The sequence below is a fragment of the Amblyraja radiata genome, chromosome 1, assembly GCF_010909765.2.
Source record: "Amblyraja radiata isolate CabotCenter1 chromosome 1, sAmbRad1.1.pri, whole genome shotgun sequence".
Taxonomy (NCBI): Eukaryota; Metazoa; Chordata; class Chondrichthyes; order Rajiformes; family Rajidae; genus Amblyraja; species Amblyraja radiata.
This window is the reverse complement of record NC_045956.1, coordinates 56,257,723-56,277,285: the sequence shown is the minus strand read 5'-3', so window position 1 is coordinate 56,277,285 and position 19,563 is coordinate 56,257,723. Positions and strand designations below refer to the sequence as shown.

The following is a 19,563-nucleotide window of genomic DNA, read 5'->3' as shown; positions in this document are numbered from 1 at the left end:
TCAACAATTACAACTGAAATATAATTTGAAAAATAATCAATATTTTAAATATCTTCAAATCCGTGACTATCTGAAAAAATACATAAAAGACTATCATAACATGCCCCCAGACCTATTGGATGAAGCCATGAAGACAAAGGCTGAATCAGCAAATCTAATATCATACTTATACAACATTATTTTAAATATAGAAATACCTACAACCGATATTAGAAGAGACTGGGAACAAGAACTAGCTATAAAAATTTCAAAAGAGAGCTGGGATAAACACTTACTATATGTGCATAAATGCTCGATCAACGTACGACATACTCTAATTCAATTTAAAACATTACATAGACTATATTATTCAAAAACTAAAATAAATAAACTTTTCCCTAATGTCTCACCCATTTATGATAAATGTCAGTCACAAGAAGCTACCATAGCGCACTCTTTTGTTTTTTGTATAAAAATCCAAATATTCTGGAACGAAATATTTGAAATTTTCACAAAATTAGTTAAAATAAAACTTGTACCAAAAGCAGAATGGATCATTTTTGGAATATCGGAAGGTAACCCCGAACTAAAGGCGTTTCAAAAGAACTTACTTAATTACGGGCTAATAATGGGAAAAAAGCTTATACTCAAATTTTGGAAAAATGTTCCAATACCAACAATAAAAATGTGGATTTCAAACATGTTCGAAACACTACACCTGGAAGAGATAAGACTCCTCCTAGCAGGCAAAGCAGACCACTTCCAAAAGACGTGGTCTGCATTTATGGAACTATTACAAGCATAAGGTGCAATAGTAATTTAAAATATAAATGGTACCAGGATCTGGTAACGGGGGGTATAAAATAAATTTTAAAAATAAAAATGGTATATCCTTTTTTGCAGAGTTTTGTGTTATAATAGAGCGATTGTTTTTCCTTTTTTTTTTCTTTTCTTTCTAGGGTCTTATTTCCTTTCTTTACTTCCTTCTCTAACTTCTTCCCTAAGGGGCTTTCTTTCCCCAACACTTTCCTGCACCTTCACGATTCTTGCTCACTTTCCTTACTTCTTTTATTTCTATCTTTTTTAAAGCTCGAAAAACGAAGTGGTACAACAAATGTAATAAGATATATCTGATGTGTATTATTGTAATTTACTGTACTTCTAATAAAAAATAAATAAATAAATAAATAAATAAATAAATGTTTCTTAATTGTTGCGATAGTCCCTGCTGTATATTCCCTTAGTTTTAGTCATTCCCTCCCCTCCCCATCAATGCATCCCTTCCTTATTGCCTTCAGTTCCTGATCTTACAAATATTTATTTATCTCCAACATAAACAATAGACAATAGGTGCAGGAGTAGGCCATTCGGCCCTTCGAGCCAGCACCGCCTTTCAATGTGATCATGGCTGATCATCCACAATCAGTACCCCGTTCCTGCCTTCTCCCCGTATCCACTATCTTTAAGAGCTCTATCTAACTCTCCCTTGAAAACATCGATAGAACTGGCCTCCACCACCGAAATGTTCGAAATCTTTTGGCGACCCTGATATGACGCCGGCAGTCACCGAAAAAAATCGGCAAGTGGGACAGGCCCTTTAATAATCTTATGTCTCAATAAGATTCCCTCCCATCCTTCTAAATTCCAAACTATACAAGCCCAGCTGCTGCATTTTATCAAAATATGACAGTCCCGCAATCCTGGGAATTAACCTGGTGAACCAACGCTGTACTCCCTCAATAGCAAGAATATCCTTCCTCAAATCTGGAGACCAAAACTGCACACAATACTCCAAGTGTGGTCTCCCCAGGGCCCTGTAAAACAGCAGTCGGACCTCTTTGCTCCTATACTCAACTCCTCTTGTCATGAAGGCCAACATGCCCTTAGCTTTCTTCAGTGCCTGCTGTGCCTGCATGCTTACTTTCAGTGACTGATGTACAAGGACCCCCCAGATCCAGTTGTACTTCCCCTTTTTCCAACTTGACACCATTTAGATAATAATCTGCCTTCCTGTTTTTGCCACCAAAGTGGATAACCTCACATTTATCCACATTGAACTGCATCTGCCATGCATCTGCCCACTCACCCAACCTGTCCAAGTCACCCTCATAGCATCCTCTTCACAGTTCACACTGCCACCCAGCTTTGTGTCATCTGCAAATTTGCTAATGTTACTTTTAATCCCTGCATCTAGATCATTAATGTATATTGTAAATAGCTGCGGTCCCAGTACCGGGTCTTGCGGTACCCCACTAGTCACTGCCTGCCATTCTGAAAGGGACCCGTTAATCCTAACTCTTTGTTTTCTGTCTGCCAACCAATTTTCTATCCATGTCAGCACTCTACCCCCAATACCATGTGCTCTAATTTTGCCCACTAATCTCCTATGTGGGACTTTATCAAATGCTTTCTGAAAGTCCAGGTACACTGCATCCACTGGCTCTCCCTTCTCCATTTTCCTAGTTACATCCTCAAAAAATTCCAGAAGATTAGTCAAGCATGATTTCCCCTTCGTAAATCCATGCTGACTCGGACCGATCCTGTTACTGCTATTCTAATGTACCGCTATTTCATCTTTTATAATTGACTCCAGCGTCTTCCCCACCACCGATGTCAGGCTAACTGGTCTATAATTCCCCGTTTTCTCTCTCCCACCTTTCTTAAAAAGTGGGATAACATTAGCTACCCTCCAATCCACAGGAACTGATCCTGAATCTATAGAACATTGGAAAATGATCACCAATGCATCCACGATTCCAGCGCCACCTCCGTAAGTACCCTGGGATGCAGACCATCAGGCCCTGGGGATTTATCAGTCTTCAGTCCCATCAGTCTACCCAAAACCATTTCCTGCCTAACGTGCATTTCCTTCAGTTCCTCCGTCACCCAAACATTCTGAATCTAATAATACCTCCTCAAACACTTCCTCTTGCAAATTGTTCCACACACAAACTACCCACTGAATGAAAAAGTTACCCCTCAGGTCTTGATTAAATCTTTCTCTTCTCACCTTATACCCATGTCCTCTGGTTCTTGATTTTCCAATCCTGGGAAAAAGACTCTGTCACCCTATCTATTCCCCTCATGATTTTATACACCTCTATAAGATCACCCGCTCAGATTCCTGGGCTCCAAGGAATAAAGTCCCAGCCGGCCCAACCTCTTCCTTCAGTAAGTGAGTTTGGTATTCTGAAAAACGCAAGGAATTATGGGATTTGTCAAAGGTCACTCGCTACAAAGAAAATGCGCTGGCTGCAAAAACTATGTATAAATTCTTATCTTTGTTCATGATTTATGTGTAAAAATGTATTTAATCTGAGGAACAGGGGGAGCGGGGTGTAACGGCGAGAGAGAGGGCAGATGCGAGTGGGAGACAGGGGGGAAGATTGAACCGGCGGAGAGACATTCTCAGCAGCCCGACGCACACTGACCCGTGCCTCATCCGCAGCCAGGATTGAACCCGGGTCCCCTGCGCCGTAAGCGCTGCCGAACCGCCACTGGACCGTCCACCCACTCCCCCTCCTTCGAGTGTTCCATCCCCATCCGAGGGGTGGCCGGAGACATCCGGAGCGACCCCAGACTGATGGGACAGCAGCCCCAGGCCCACAGCCAGCACGGAGAAGCACCAACTCCAGCCCAACCCCACTCCAACTCCCGAGGACCCCGCTCCCAGACGGTCCGGGGACTGCGAGCCGCACCCCCTGCCTCACCTAGCGGTCTCTGGCCAACCCCGCCGGCGCCTGCGAAAGGCAACTCAGTGGGACAGGCAGCATCCCCGTAGAAAAGGAATGGGTGACGTTTCAGATGAAGACCCTTCTCCAGAGATGTTGCCTGACCCGCTGAGCCACCGCGGCACCCCGTGTGCATCCCCGCTGGTGACCGGCGCTCGGCCCCCGCTGACACCGAGGGGGCTAACCGACAGCCAATGGACAAGGCGTGAGGCGCAGCCGACGGTCCCTGGCCCGCCGGGGAATGGGACCCCCGGGAGCCGGGGCCGAGCCAGCACCCCCCCGCGCCGACTGCAAGTTCGGGGCCGCCACCGACCGCCCAGCCCAGGGCTAACCCGGACACCTCCGGACAATGACGGGACACCCGGGCGGGGACGGGGACCGCCCAGCAGCAAGTCAACAGCGCCCGCAATGCCAGAGACACGGGGCCGACCCCGACCACAGACGAAATGCAGGCCTGCCCTCAATGTAGCACCACAGCTGCTGAGAATGTTTATAGTGAGTAACCTATGACCTGGGCATGCACAGTCAGAATACCGAACTCATTTATTCAGTCCGAGTCCTGGCAACATCCTCTGCATTGTTTCCTGCCCTTTATAGCAGCATGACCAAAACTGAACACAATACTACATGTGTGGCCTCGCCAACAATTACAATGCTAATGAATAAAGCTGCCAACAGGACACAAAGGAGCTGGTAAATCACGTACCTACCTCTCCTGGCTGCTTCAAAAATAATGTAATATACAGTAATCTGACCCAGTGCTGACCCTGATCTGGCCCAGTAATCCTCTTACCTTCAAAGGCTTTTTCAAATCCACGTCTGAATGAATGCTGAGCTCTCTCAGTGTATCGCTGACGAGGTTGGCCCGCTGAACGTGCAGGACAAGGAAGGGACTGGTGGTGAGGAATGGCCCCAGAGTGAGCATCATGAAGATATTCTCCAGACTGGTCCTGTTCACAGCTACCTGTAACAAGAGGCATAGTTAGCATCCTTGCCATGGACCACCTGAACTCTCCACAGGTCTTCTAAAGCACCTCATGACCCTTTCTCCATAGATTCTCTTTCAGTTTAGTTTATTGTCACTTCTACTGAGGTACAGTGAAAAGCTTTTGTTGCATGCTAACCAACCAGCGGAAAGGCAATACATGATTACAATTGAACCATCCACAGTGTACAGATACATGATAAGGGAATAACGTTTAGTGCAAGGTGAAGCCCGCAACGTCCGATCAAAGAGAGTTCAGGGGTTCCGATGTGATAGACAGTAGTTCAGGGCCGCTCTCTGGTTGGCCATGAAGGCCCATTGTTGGATATGAATGTGAGGAATGGCAATGGATACGTCAGAGAGCAGTGTAGAAAGCTGTAGGAAATATGTTGATAAGCAGAAATGGTTGCAGAGAAGATTTACGAGGATGCTGTCAAGGATGAGGACCTGAGCTGCAGGGAGAGATTGGCAGACTGGGACTTTATTCCTTGGAGTGCACGATTATATTCATGTATGGGCTTTTGACTGGATAGCACGCAAACAAAAGTGTTTTACTGAAGCTCGGTACACATGACAATAATAAACAAGTGGGCGGCGCGACCGACGTCGCAGCGGCCTCTGCAGTCTGTCTGTGTATTTTTTATTTTTTTGTCCCGTTGAGTGTTTAGTTTGTAGCGGGTTTTTAAATGTGTATATGTGGGGGGTGGGGGGTGTGTGGGGGAAACTTTTAAATCTCTTCCCTGCATGGAGACCCGACCTTTTCCCTGTCGGGTCTCCGTTGCCGTTGGGGCCTAGCCCCGTGGAGCGTCCTCCAACCGGAATGACCTGGAGGCTCAAGTCATGGAGCCTGTGGAGCCTGTGGAGCTGTGGAGCTACCTCCGTGGAGCTAGCCAGCTTCGGAGTGTGGAGAGCTGCGGTGGCGCGCTGCTGCGACCCGACTCCGGTGGATGGTGACACCGGGAGCTCGCGGGTCCCCGGTGGGAGACTGCTTTACGGGGCACCGGCAACGGCGACTTCTCCCGCTCGAATTGCGAGGTTCAGAGTGACCTGGAGCGGGGCCTTACAACGCCCGGCGAGGCTTTAAATCGCCGCGGACTTGCTAGCGCCCGTCGGGGGCTCCAACATCAAGACCCGGGGCAGGGCCTTATATCGCCCGGCGTGGCTTTGAGTGGCCGCGGACTTGCTAGCGCCCGCCGGGGTCTTTGACCTCGACTTCGGGAGAGGAATGGAGAGCAGGGGAGTGACAAGACTTTGCCTTCCATCACAGTGAGGAGGAGACTCACTGTGATGGATGTTTGTGTGAATTGTGTTGGTGTGTGTCTTGGTTCTTTTCTTGTATGGCTGCAGAAACCAAATTTTGTTTGAACCTCATGTGAGGTTCAAATGACAAATAAAAGGTATTGTATTGTATTGTATTGTAAACTCAATTCAATTTTTTCCTTTAATGTAACCCGCACCAAAACCAACAATCCTGTATTTGCTATTAAAGTCATGGAGTCATACAGCACGGAAACAGGACTTTCGGCCCAACTTGCCCACACCGACCATGATGACCTAGTCTCACCTGCCTGCGATCCCATAACTCTCTAAACCTGTCCTTTCCAAGTGCTTGACCAAATGCCTTTTAAATGTCATAGTACCCACCTCAACTACGTTCTGTATGAAAAGGTTGCCCCTCAGGTTCCTGTTCATTCTTTCCCCTCTCACCTTAGTATGTCCTCTCGTTCTTGATTACCCTCCTCTGTACATTCACCCTATCTATTATCCTCATGATTTTATTACATCTCTATAAAGATCACCACTTAGCCTCCTGTGCTCCAAGGAATAAACTCCTCGTCTGCCCAATCTCTCTAGAGGTCAGGCCCTCTAGTCCTGACAACATCCTCGTAAATCTACTCTGCACTCTTTCCAGCTTATCAACATCCTATAGCGTTCTACATTGCTTTCTGACATATTCATTTAAACATTCACATTCATATCCACCAGCGGCTCTTAAACTCCAAATTAAGACTAATTTGAAGTATATTTGAAATTTGAGCTATGCAAAATGTTGCCGGAATCATGGCAACTCTTGTACAATACAATACCTTTTATTTGTCATTTGAACCTCACATGAGGTTCAAACGAAATTTGGTTTCTGCAGCCATACAAGAAAAGAACCAAGACACACACCAACACAATTTACACAAACATCCATCACAGTGAGTCTGCTCCTCACTGTGATGGAAAGCAAAGTCTTGTCTCTCCCCTGCTCTCTATTCCTCTCCCGAAGTCGAGGTCAAAGCCCCCGGCGGGCGCTAGCAAGTCCCCGGCCACTCAATGCCACGCCGGGCGATGTAAGGCCCTGCCCCGGGTCTTGGTGTTGGAGCCCCCGGTGGGCGCTAGCAAGTCCGCGGCAAATTAAAGCCACGCCGGGCGTTGTAAGGCCCCGCTCCAGGTCACTCTCAACCCCGCAATTCGGGCGGGAGAAGTCGCCGTTGCCGGTGCCCCGCAAAGCAGTCTCCCACCGGGGACCCGCGAGCTCCCGGTGTCACCATCCACCGGAGTCGGGTCGCAGCAGCGCGCCACCGCAGCTCTCCACGCTCCGAAGCTGGCTAGCTCCACGAAGGTAGGTCCGCAGCTCCGCAGCTCCACAGCTCCACAGGCTCCGTGACTTGAGCCTCCAGGTCGTTCCGGTTGGAGGCCGCTCCACGGCGCTAGGCCCCAACGGCAACGGAGACCCGACAGGGAAAAGGTCGGGTCTCCATGCAGGGAAGAGATTTAAAAGTTTCCCCCACCCACCGCCCACATATACACATTTAAAAACCCGCTACAAACTAAACCCTCAACAGGACAAAAAAATAAAAAATACACAGGCAGACTGCAGAGGCCGCTGCGACGTCGGTCGCGCCGCCCACTGTGTACTCTCAGTGCAATCTAGTATTCGTGTGTGTGTGTGTGTGTGTGTGTGTGTGTGTGTGTGTGTGTGTGTGTGTGTGTGCGCATAGTAAGATTGAAGACGTTTAAAGGAGACATGCTGAGCTTCCTTGGTCTCCTGCGGGAGTAGTGGCATTGATAATGGAGTTAAAGCAAAATTTGGACGCAAAATAGCGAGCATACATGGGGTGTAGGAAGGGAGGATAACACATCCTCGCGGGGCACTGGTGTTGAGAGTTATTGTGAAGGATCAAGAACCAGCAAGTGAGGGCAAGTTTAGCCCATCCCTATACATGTCCCAGTCCAAATGACTTTTAAATGTTGTTATAGCACCTGCCTCAGGTACCTCCTCTGGTTGCTCATTCCATATTCCCACCACTCTCTGCGTGAAAAAGATGCCCCTCATATTCCTATTAAAACAGTCCCCTCTCACCTTAACCTATGTCCCCTGGTTCTGGATTCTTCTACTCTGGGTAGAAGACTGTGCATTTACCCTATCTATTCCTCTCATGGTTTTATACACCTCCATCAGATCATTAGGGGATATCTTTGTTCATCTGTGTTCTAAATAGTTGATCCCTTATTTTGTAAACAGTGATTTCCAATTCTAGAATCTCCCAATAGAGGAAACATCCTTTCCATATATACCTGGTCTAGATCTTATACCTGTTAATTAAGTCATCACCTTGCATTCTTATAAACTCCAGGAGACCTGTCACACTTTCCTAATACATCAGCCACCATCTCAGATGCCAGAGCAAGGCTCCAAACTCAGGCCAGGCAGTATTCCCTGCAGACGGTGCTCCAGCACTTTGTGTTTTGCTCAGGATTCCAGCATCAGCAGTTCAATGTGTATCCATCTCAGATTCCAGGCTTGGAGAGCCGATGCCACCTCTTGGTATACAATTTCAAGGATCAGGTTCTGGAAGTTGAAGAGGAGTTAAATAATCCAGGTACAAAGGCTTGTTCTCAAACCATTAACCAGATCATCTCCAATTCGCTTTCCTGCTGTTTTATTAATTTTTATCTCATGTACGATTACAACATAGTCACAGCAAGCTTGTGGAACAGTACATCCACTGGTCTTTTCTTGCCTCCAGACCTTCACCTCCCACCTACCCCCACCCCCCACTTTGAGTCTAAAAAAGGGTGCGGACCCAATACATCCCCCATCCCTTTTCTCCAAAGATGTTCCCTGACCCACCGAGTTACTCCAGCACTTTGTGTCTATCTTTGGTATAAACCAGCATCTGCATTCCTTTGTTTCTCTATCTCCTTTTGGCTACAGATTTCCAAAATTAGGAAGGGTAATAGACAGGAAAGAGAGTTGGAAAGGTTTCCCGATAGCAGAGATGTTTAAAACTTGAGGATATAGGATTAGAGTCAGAAGTAAAAAAGTTTAGAGCAGATTGAAAAAAAGAGGTTTTTCCACTCAAAGGGTGGTTGGAATCTGGAACACAGAGTGAAGTTGTTGGAGGCAGAGAGAGACCCTTGCAACATGTGAGGTGGCACAGTTATAGAGTTGCTGCCTTACAGCGCCAGAGGCCCGGGTTTGATCCTGACTACAACTGCTGTATGGAGTTTGTACATTCTTCCTGTGATCGCGTGGGTTTCATCCAGGTGCTCCGGTTTCCTCACATATCCCAAAGAGGTGCAGGTTTGTTGGCAAATTGACCTCTGTGTATTGCCCCTAATGTATAGGAAGTGGATGAAAAAGAGGGATAACATAGAACTGGGAGACTGTTCGATTCATCTGTTCTAGCACATTGACGACATTAGACTTTGTCTGAGGAATTGATTGCTACAATGCTGAGAGCTATATTCTGCATTCTGTATCTTCCTCTTTTCTCTATCTATTGTACTTGAGTATGAACTGATTGCATCTTTGTATAATATTATCTGATCTGTTTGGATCTCGTGCCAAACAAAGTTTTTCTCTGGACCTCAGTACACGTGACGATCATCCATGTCCTCCAGAGATACTGCCTGACCTGCTGAGTTACTCCAGTGCTGTGTCCAGTTTTGTAAAGCAGCTTCTGCAGTTCCTTGATTCGACATTAAATTATTTTAAGGAGAAATTAAAAGTATCTGTTGGAATGGGTTTTACACTGAAATATGTATTGTGCTGGCTCAACATGCCTGAGCGAGTTACAGGCTGTGGAAGAGATGGAATAAAATGAGGTGGCAACAAAGCAAGTGTTTGAGGAAGACAAGAGTCCCGACCCAAAACGTCGCCCATCCACTCCCTCCTCAGATGCTGCCTGATACACTGAGTTTCTCCAGCACTTTATGATTTGTTGGGGAAGACATTTCTGGCTGGTAAAAGTCATCATAAAAAGAGTTAGCCATTTGGACTCAAAGCAATAAACCAATTTGTCACAGGAGGCCATTTGGCCCATCAGGTCTCTGGCTGCACATGGAGTAATCCGATTCCCCCACTAATTCTCCCTTTAATAGACTCCTCCCCCCTCCCCCACTCCCCCCCAACATTAATTCTGTCACCAACTACACAAGGGGCTATTTGCAATGGTCTATTAACCTATCAAACTGAACATCTTTGGGATGTGGGAGGAGACCAGCGCATCCAGAGGAAAAATGTGCAAACTCCACACAGATAGCACCAGAGGCCAGGATTGAAACGGGATGACTCGACCTGTGAGGCAGCAGTTCTACCAATTGCACCACCCCCTGACTGAGCAAAAACAGAATTGAAGGTTTGCAATGGTTTACAGATCTGTGACAATAAGTGGTAGATGTGACATGTTGTATCTGGATGCAATATCCCATTACATTATAGCACTAATCTCCATACAACGTACCTGCATCTGTAAGGAAGCATCAGTCTGTAACATCTTTGTTTTTGCCTGGGCGTTCAAAACAAAGGGGTAGGTGCAGAAAGCAACAGGGACCTGGAACAGATCAGGTAACACATCTTAAGACCAAACAGCAACCCTACAAATAACACATGTAACTGGCCTGAGAATCGGAGAAACACGAGTCTCAGCTTTGGTGCAGTGGTGCCAATCTCCATTTTGGATTTGAATTCACAGGATCAAAACCCTATTTTACAGAACATAGAACTGTACAACAAATGAAACGGCCCGTCGGCCTACAATGTCAGTGCCAAACATGATGCCAAGTTAAACTGATCCCATCAGCCTGACTAAGATCCACAACCCTCTATTCCCTGCACGTCCATGTACCTACATATAGCCTCTTAAGCACCACTATCGTATCTGTCATCCCTGGCAATGCGTTCTAGGCCCCCACCACTCTCTATGTAAAATATTTGTCCTGCACATCCCCGTTCAACTTACCCCCTCTCAGCTTGTAGCTACAGCCTCAAGTGTTGGATATTTCCACCCTGGGAAAAATGTTCTGACTGTCTACTATCTATACCTCTCATAATTTGATACATTTCCCCTCAACCTCCAACCTTCCAGAGAAAACAATCCAAGTTTATCCAACTTCTCCCTGTAGCTAATACCCCCTCATCCAGGTTTCTTATCATGTGTGCCGAAGTACAGCGAAAAACATTTTTTGTTTATCTACCTAGGCCTCAGAATGTTATACACAATATTTGTCCCATTGTCCAACCTGATGCCTCACTTTATGTGCAGAGATGTTAAAGTGCGGCCAAGACATGACCTCTCGGGTGAAAGCAAACAACACCCGGGCGTATGACATGGTCATCGCAGTACTTATGTTAACAGGTCACAGTCAGGGACCAATGATCCAAAGGTGAGAGCTTGAATCCCAACATGTCAGATTGGAATTTTAAATCCATGTAATTAAATTAATCTGGAATTAGTTTAGAGATACAGCTCGGAAACAGGCCCTTTGGCCCACCAGGTCCATGCCGACCAGCAATCCCTACTATCTCGGATCAACACTATCCTATACCCACTAGGGACAAATTTTTAAAACATTTATACCAAGATAAATAACCTACAAACCCGTATGCCTTTGGAGTTTGGGAGGAAACCGATGAACACGGAGAAAACCCACGCAGGTCACGGGGAGAACGTGCAAACTCCGCACAGACAGCACTCGTAGTCGGGATCGAACCCAGGTTTCGGGCGCTGCATTCGCTGTAAGGCAGCAACTCTACCGTTGGGTCACCGTGCTTGTATCATTCAGGAGAATGAAGAAACTATTCATTATTGATAATAACCCATCTGGTTCATGACTGTCCTTCAGGAGGAGAAAGCTACTTCCCTTACGTAGACTGGTATACAGGTAACTCCAGTCTCAGCAAGAAGATGGATTCCTCAGTTCAGCAGTGATTAGCAAAGGGGACTAAATCCTGGCAATGTCATAGAGTCATACAGCGTGGAAAGAGGCCATTCGGCCCAACTTGCCCGCATCAACCAACATATCCCATATACACCAGTCCTACCTGCCTGCGATTGGCTCATATCACTCTAAAGCTGTCCTACCCATGTGCCTGTCTAAATGTTACTTAAAAGTTGCATTATGCCTGCCTCAACTACCTCCTCCAACAGCTCATTCCACATACCCACCACCCTTTGTGTAATAAATTTCCCCCTCAGGTTCCCATTAAATCTTTCCTCCCTCACCTCAAACCTACTCGGGGCAAAAGACTCTGCTTACCTGATCTATTCCTCTCACGATTTTGTACACTTCTAGAAGATCACCCCTCATCCTCCTGGGTTACAAGGAATAAAACCCTAGCCTGCTCAACCTCTCCCTATAGCTCAGTCCGTCGAGTCCTGAGAACATCTTAGTAAATCTTCTCTGAAACTTTTCAAGCTTGACAACATCTTTTCTTCAACACGCCAGTGAAGATTCACGTTACTTAAAGCAGTGAAAATTAACAAGAACCTCTCACTTGGACTAACCACTGAACAAAGGTTGGGCATTCACATGGGATCGTGCTCTTCCCAAGCTTACCTGTGCAAGTTTGTTGTGCTGCAAATACATTGTCACAACCTGTGGATGTTTTGTTCAGAGATACAGCGTGGAAACAGGCCCTTTGCCCCACCCCACCGAGTCCGCACCGACCTATAATCACCCGTACACTAGTTCTATGTTATCCCAGTATTGCATCCAAACATACTAGGGGCAATTTACAGAAGCCAATTAACCTACAAACCTGCACATCTTTGGAATGAGGAAGACCTGCTTAGTTTAGAGATACAGCATTGAAGCAGGCCCTTCGGCCCACTGAGTCTGCGCCGACCAGTGATCACCCATACACTAGTTCTATCCTACACACTAGGGAGAATTTACAGAAGCCAATTAAACAACAAGTCTTTGGAATGTGGGAGAAAACCGGAGCACCCGAAGGAAACCCACACGGTCACAGTGAGGACGTGCAAACCCCGCACAGACAGCGCCGGCAGTCAGGATCAAACATGGGTCTCAGGGGCTGTGAAGCAGCAACTCTACCGCTGCGCCACTGTGCCGCCCGTGATTTGATAGGGTAATTTATACAACAGGTCATTGCCCAACTAAATTGACCAACATTTAAAAAAAAAAAAATGTTTTAAAGGTGTTGCCTACCTCTGCAATAGCTGGTTGTAGTTTCTGCAAAATAAAAGCACATGTTAATTACAGAGAAGTGGAGAAGAGAAGTAAGAGCCCACGCCAATTTACAAAACTGTAAAAGATTTAAAGGGGTGCACTTACCACTCCAGCATGTTGGGACGCCCAGTAAAGATAATCAGATTCAATGTTGACCAAGTTGTTGAGTTCATGGATGTAAAACATATCATAGTCAACATGGTTAGCGATTGTATTCACCTGTGCCATGATGAGGAAGGAAAGACTAGTTCAGTGGTGGCACTCTCATTTCCAGGTAAAAAAAATAAGAATCACAGGATCAAACTCCTGCCTTGGTTCATACGAGGAGTGCTGCAACACTCATGCAAGGAGTTAGCAACCACGAGGAGTTGTGAGCACCGTTTGTAGTTACGCCAAAATTAAAATCCTATAAGTAACAATTTTTAACCCAACACATCCAAACTGATGGGCAATTGAGATCACCTGAATTTGCAGCCGATTGAGTATTATTTTCTGTTGAAATGTCCCGACCCAAAACGTCGCCTATCCATTTCTTCCGCAGATGCTGCTTGATCCGCTAAGTTACTCCAGCACTTTGGGTTTTACTGAAGATTCCAGCATTTCAGGTTTTACTGAAGGCTCCTTGTGCCTCTGGCTGTCATTTTCATCTGCTTCCTTGAGCAGATGACCGAGACACCCTTACAAAGCCAACAGAGACCTACACTCCAGTCAGGTTTAGAGATTAGATTAGATTCAACTTTATTGTCATTGCACAAGTACAAGTACAGGTACAACGAAATGCAGTTTTGCATCTAACCAGAGTGCAAAGTAGTAAAATGCTGATTAAAACAATATATACAAATGAGGATATATTGGTGTATGTACATAGGCATATACATATATGCAGATAGTTGTTAAGGTGCCAAAGATTGACGTGCTATATTCTGGTGAATAGAGCTTAACTGTAAAATTATAAAAACTATAAATAATACTGATGAGAAGGGGGGGAGGGGGCTAGCACCGGGCCTGTGAGTTCAGCGGGGTAATAGTGTTTTGGAAGAAGCTGTTCCTTAGCCTGCTGGTGCGAGACCGGAGGCTCCTGTACCGCCTCCCTGGTGAGAGGAGGGCAAACAGTCCATGGTTGGGGTGTGAGGGGTCCTTAATGATTTTGCCAGCCCGTCTCAGACACCGTGTGTGGTGAAGGGCAGCCATGGCAGGTATTCAGACCCCGCTGCACTTTAGTACATAGCAACAAGGAACTGTAGATGCTGGTTTATAAAAAAAAAACACAAAGCATTGGAGTAACTCAGCGGGTGGGTCAGGCAGCATCTCTGGAGAACATGGATAGGTGGCGTAGAGGTGACAATATATTTCTGTCATAGAGATACAAAGATTGAAATACAGTGCGGAAACAGGCGCTTCAGTCCGCGCCGAACAGCGTTCACTAACCTACACGCACAAGAGACAATTTTTACAACTTGCCAATTAAGCTATAAACCTGTACGCCTTTGTGGGAGGGAACCGGAGAAAACCCACACAGTCACAGGAGAACGTACAAATTCCAACCAGACAGCGGCCGCAGTCAGGATCAATCCAGGGCCTCTGGCGCTGTAAAGCAGCAACTCTACTGTGCCGCGCATCAACCAATCCTAACAGGTACCTTGTGCAGCTTTTCCAAAACTTGAAGAGCATCCTTGATGTAATGGCTAAAGACAGGAGCCAACAGCACGGTTCTCATTCTGGTCAGCAGGTACACAACTGCATGTTTATAGAGCTCCACCAATCGGCCAAAGTAGCTCGCACCCACCCAACACCACCAGTTATCTGCAAGAAGAAAAGAAGGAAAGAAACGCATGTTTATCCACGAGTTTGGCCACATAATATCAGGAAACTGCAGTGTGATCTGGTAGAGTTAGCGTCATCCAATGTAGCACCGATCCACCCATCCCTACTCTCACTCACTGACCCCTCATCCACTATTCCTCTCAGTCCCCCCGGTTTCAAGTCTGCCCTTTTTAAATTGCTCCCTCACTCCAAAACATCATCCATTCATTCTCGCCGGTGATGCTGCCTGTCCCGCTGAGTTACTCCAGCATTTTGTGTCTAACCTCATTCTAAATACTTTTACCCCAATGGATCCCATTAAACTTTCCTACTTCTCTTGGGCTTCTGTGTCCAAGTGTCTCATGACAGAGCCATCTCTGACCACATCTCACCCACCACTCAGAATCTGCTTGCAAATGCCTTCTGCAGCCACACTTAGAAAAAAACTCCAGACACATTTTAAGCCCCCATCTGCCACAGGCCACTGCCTAGTGAGTCGTGTTCAGGTTTAGTTTAGTTTAGAGATACATCATATAAACAGCCCTTCAACTCACCGTCCATGCCAGCCATCAATCACCTTTTCACACTGGTTCTATGTTATCCCACTTCCTCATTCACTCCCTACACTCTAGGGGCAGTTTTACAGAAGCCAATTAACCTACACATCTGCGTGTCTTTGGGATGTGGGAGGAAACCGGAGCACCTGAAGGAAACACATGGTCACAGGGGAAAATGTGCAAACTCCACACAAACAGCATCCGAGGTCAGAATCGAACCTGCGTCTCCAGCACTGTTAGGCAGTGGCTCTACAGGCTGCGCCACTGTGCCGCTATGTGCTCACCATGATACTTATGCGATGATCAACTCAAGCCAAGAGTCAATTCAACTCATTTCCATAGTCAATATTCATTGCCTTTGGTTTTAGCCCATTCCCCAACTATTGTTTTTGGTTGAGTTGGACTGCTTGCAACTTTCCCATCCTATCCAGCCGACATAATTTCCTTCCATCACTAAAGAGTCCCTTTCCACAATATGGGCGGCACAGCCACGCAACGGTAGAGCAGCTGCCTTATAACGCCAGAGGCCCAGGTTGCTGTCTGTGTGGAGTTTGCATATTCTCCCTGTGACCGCGTGGGTTTTCTTCCCACACTCCAAAGACGTACTGGTTTGTAGGTTAATTGGCTTCTGTAAATTGCCCCTAGGGTGTAGGATGCAAAACCGGGATAACATGTTTTTGAAGATGTAACTAGGTAAATGGACAAGGGAGAGCCAGAGGATGTAGTGTACCTGGACTTTCAGAAAGCCTTGCATAAGGTCCCACATAGGAGATTAGTGGGCACAATTAGGGCACATAGTATTGGGGGTCGAGTGCTGACATGGATAGAGAAGTGGTTGGCAGACAGGAAACAAAGAGTAGGGATTAACAGGTCCCTTTCAGAATGGCAGGCAGTGACTAGTGGGGTACCGCAAGACTCGGTGCTGGAACCGCAGCTATTTACAATATACATCAATGATTTGGATGAAGGGATTCAAAGTAACATTAGCATATTTGCAGATGACACAAAGCTGGGTGGCAGTGTGAACTGTGAGGAGGATGCTATGAGAATGCAGGGTGACTTAGACAGGTTTGGGGAGTGGGCAGATGCATGGCAGATGAAGTTTAATGCGGATAAATGTGAGGTTATCCACTTTGGTAGCAAAAACAGAAAGACTATCTAAATGGCGTCAAGTTGAGAAAAGGGGAAGTGCAACGGGATCTGGGGGTCCTTGTACATCAGTCTATAAAAGTAGGCATGCAGGTACAGCAGGCAGTGAAGAAAGCAAATGGCATGTTGGCCTTTATAACAAGAGGAATCAAATATAGGAGCAAAGAGGTTCTTCTGCAGTTGTACAGAGCCCTAGTGAGACCACACCTGGAGTATTGTGTGCAGTTTTGGTCCCCTAATTTGAGGAAGGACATTCTTGCTATTGAGGGAGTGCAGCGTAGGTTTACAAGGTTAATTCCCGGGATGGCGGGAATGTCATATGCTGAGAGAATGGAGCAGCTGGGCTTGTACACTCTGGAGTTTAGAGGGATGAGAAGGCATCTAATTGAAACATATAAGATTGTTGAGGGCTTGGACACACTAGAGGCAGGAAACATGTTCCCGATGTTGGGGGAGTCGAGAACCAGGGGCCACAGTTTAAGAATAAGGAGTAAGCCATTTAGAATGGGGACGAGGAAACACATTTTCTCACAGAGTGGTGAGTCTGTGGAATTCTCTGCCTCAGAGGGCGGTGGATGCTTTCAAGAGAGAGCTAGATAGGGCTCTTAAAAATAGTGGAGTCAGGGGATATCGGGAGAAAGCAGGAACGGGGTACTGATTGGGGATGATTAGCCATGATCACATTGAATGGCGGTGCTGGCTCGAAGGGCCAAATGGCCTACTCCTGCACCTATTGTCTCTTGTCATAGTGCTTGCGTACAGGTACGATTGCTGGTCAGCGCAAACTCGGTGGGCTGAAGGGCCCGTTTCCACGCTATATCTCTAAACTAAATGAAATGAAGGGTAAGTTGCTCTTTATGATCAGTATGGATTTGGTGGGCCGAATGGCCCCTTGCCAAGCTGAGTGACGCAATCATCTCCAGACATGCTCAATACCTACCCAACACTTTGCTTGGGTTGACGTCCAGGTGGAGAATGGCAGCGGCAAAAGGAAGTGCAAAGGTCAAATAACTCTTGGAGTCTTGGAAAAGAGGAAACGCTGGTAATATCAAGAAGGCTCTCATCGCCTCAACGTCAGGAGGCGAAGTTGGCAACTGGGAGAGGAGGCGATTCTCCACCGTCACAGACACCTGTAGAAGGGAAAGAAGCCCCAGAGGGATGTCAATGGGGTTGCATTGGTGAAGCTCAGCTGAGGAGCACAAATCCAAACGCCACAGCAGCAGAATTAAGGGGGGCATCACTTCAGACTGAGATGGGGAGATACTTCTTCACTTTGAGAGAAGCAGATCTTTGGAAGTCTCTGCCCTAGAGAGCCCGTAGGGACCCAGTTTTGAATGAACTTTGTGACTCATAGCCATAGTCAAACAGCCTAGAAACAGGTATTCGGCCTAACTTGCCCACGCCAACCAACATGCCTCATTTACACCAGTTCCACCTGCCTGCATTTGGCCCATATCCCTCCATATCCTATCCACGTACCTGTTCAAATGTCCCTTTTGATAGTTTATTTTATTTGTGTGGTTGTATAGCAACTCAAATTTCACTGCACCAATTGGTGTAAGTGACAATAAATGTAACTTGAACTTGACGAACTACCTGCCTCAATTATCTCGTCCGGCATCTCGTTCCATTCACCTACCACACATTTTTGTAAAAAAGGTTTACCCACAGGTTCCTCCAAAATCTCCCCCCCCCCCACCCCCCACCTTACATTAGACCCATGTCTTCTGCTTCTCAATCCCCAACGTGGGTAAAAGACTCAACAGATTTAATATATAAAAAAGAACTGCAGATGCTGGTAAATCAAAGGTAGACACAAAATGCTGGAGTAACTCAACGGATGAGGCAGCATCTATGGAGAGAAGGAATTGGCGACGTTTCCGGTCTCAACCCGAAACGTCACCAATTCCTTCTCTCCATAGATGCTGCCTCACTCGCTGAGTTACTTCACCATTTTGTATCTACCAACAGATTTGATAGGAACCTGAGGGGAAACCTCTTCACTCAGAGGGTGGTGGGTATATAGATCGAGCTGCCAGAATAGGTAGTAGAGACAGGTACCTGCAATAGCATTTAAAAGAAAGGGACGACTTGGGCCAAAAGGCATGTTTCTGTGCTGTATGACTATAATCCTGTCTCCACTTCTAGATATTAATACATCCCAGAGATCAGTGGGTAAAGCAGGAGAATGGTGATGTGATGGAAGAACGGCCGCGACGATTGGCAGAGCAGAGCACCTGCTGCCTTACTTCAACCGGGAACCGTCTCAATCAACCCAAACATTGGGGAGAAAATTATAAATTTGTGTGGGTTTTTTTTTTTACACCCGATGGGCAACAGCTGATAGAGCTGATGCCCTAAAGCAGTGGTTCCCAACCTTTTTTAGCTCATGGCCCCCTTGGGATATTTTAATTTTTCTGTGCTTCCCCCCCTGACATTATAAGCGGAAAAAAGTACTTCAATATTATACCTTCCATAAAAATATCAGTGTCTATTAATTGCACATATATTCTCTTTTATTCTATTCCACAAACATCAAAAATATTTAAACTACATAGATTTAAATTTATTAGAACTGAAATTTAGGAGGCAACAGGGTGGTAGCTCTGTGGCCCCCTTCATTGAACCTGTGGCCCCCTAAATCCCAAAGTTTTTCTGTGGCTCCCCTGAAATTTGCCATGGGGGGCCGTATGGCCAGAGGTTAGGAATCACTGCCCTAAAGCATCAGGGACCCGGGTTGATGCCGGACTTCAAAGCTGTCTGTGTAGTTTGCACATTCTCCCTGTGACCATGTGGGTTTCCTCCGGGTGCTCCGGTTTCCACCCACATCCCAAAGGTGTGCAGGTTTGTAGGTTAATTGGCCTCTGTAAAATAAAAAAAAGCCCCTAATGTAAAG

The 19,563-nt window shown here is 46.4% G+C and overlaps 1 protein-coding gene across 1 annotated transcript in view; it reads right to left on the bottom strand.

Annotated features, from left to right (window-relative positions):
* Positions 1-19,563, bottom strand: part of herc3 (HECT and RLD domain containing E3 ubiquitin protein ligase 3) — a 68,613-nt gene that overhangs the window by 10,909 nt on the left and 38,141 nt on the right. The window contains exons 13-18 of the mRNA XM_033022288.1: positions 17,608-17,797; positions 14,798-14,961; positions 13,264-13,377; positions 13,138-13,161; positions 10,431-10,520; positions 4,504-4,674 (exon numbers count right to left, since the gene is read on the bottom strand). Coding sequence (XP_032878179.1) covers positions 4,504-4,674; positions 10,431-10,520; positions 13,138-13,161; positions 13,264-13,377; positions 14,798-14,961; positions 17,608-17,797 — 753 coding nt within the window. The remainder of the gene's footprint in view (positions 1-4,503; positions 4,675-10,430; positions 10,521-13,137; positions 13,162-13,263; positions 13,378-14,797; positions 14,962-17,607; positions 17,798-19,563) is intronic.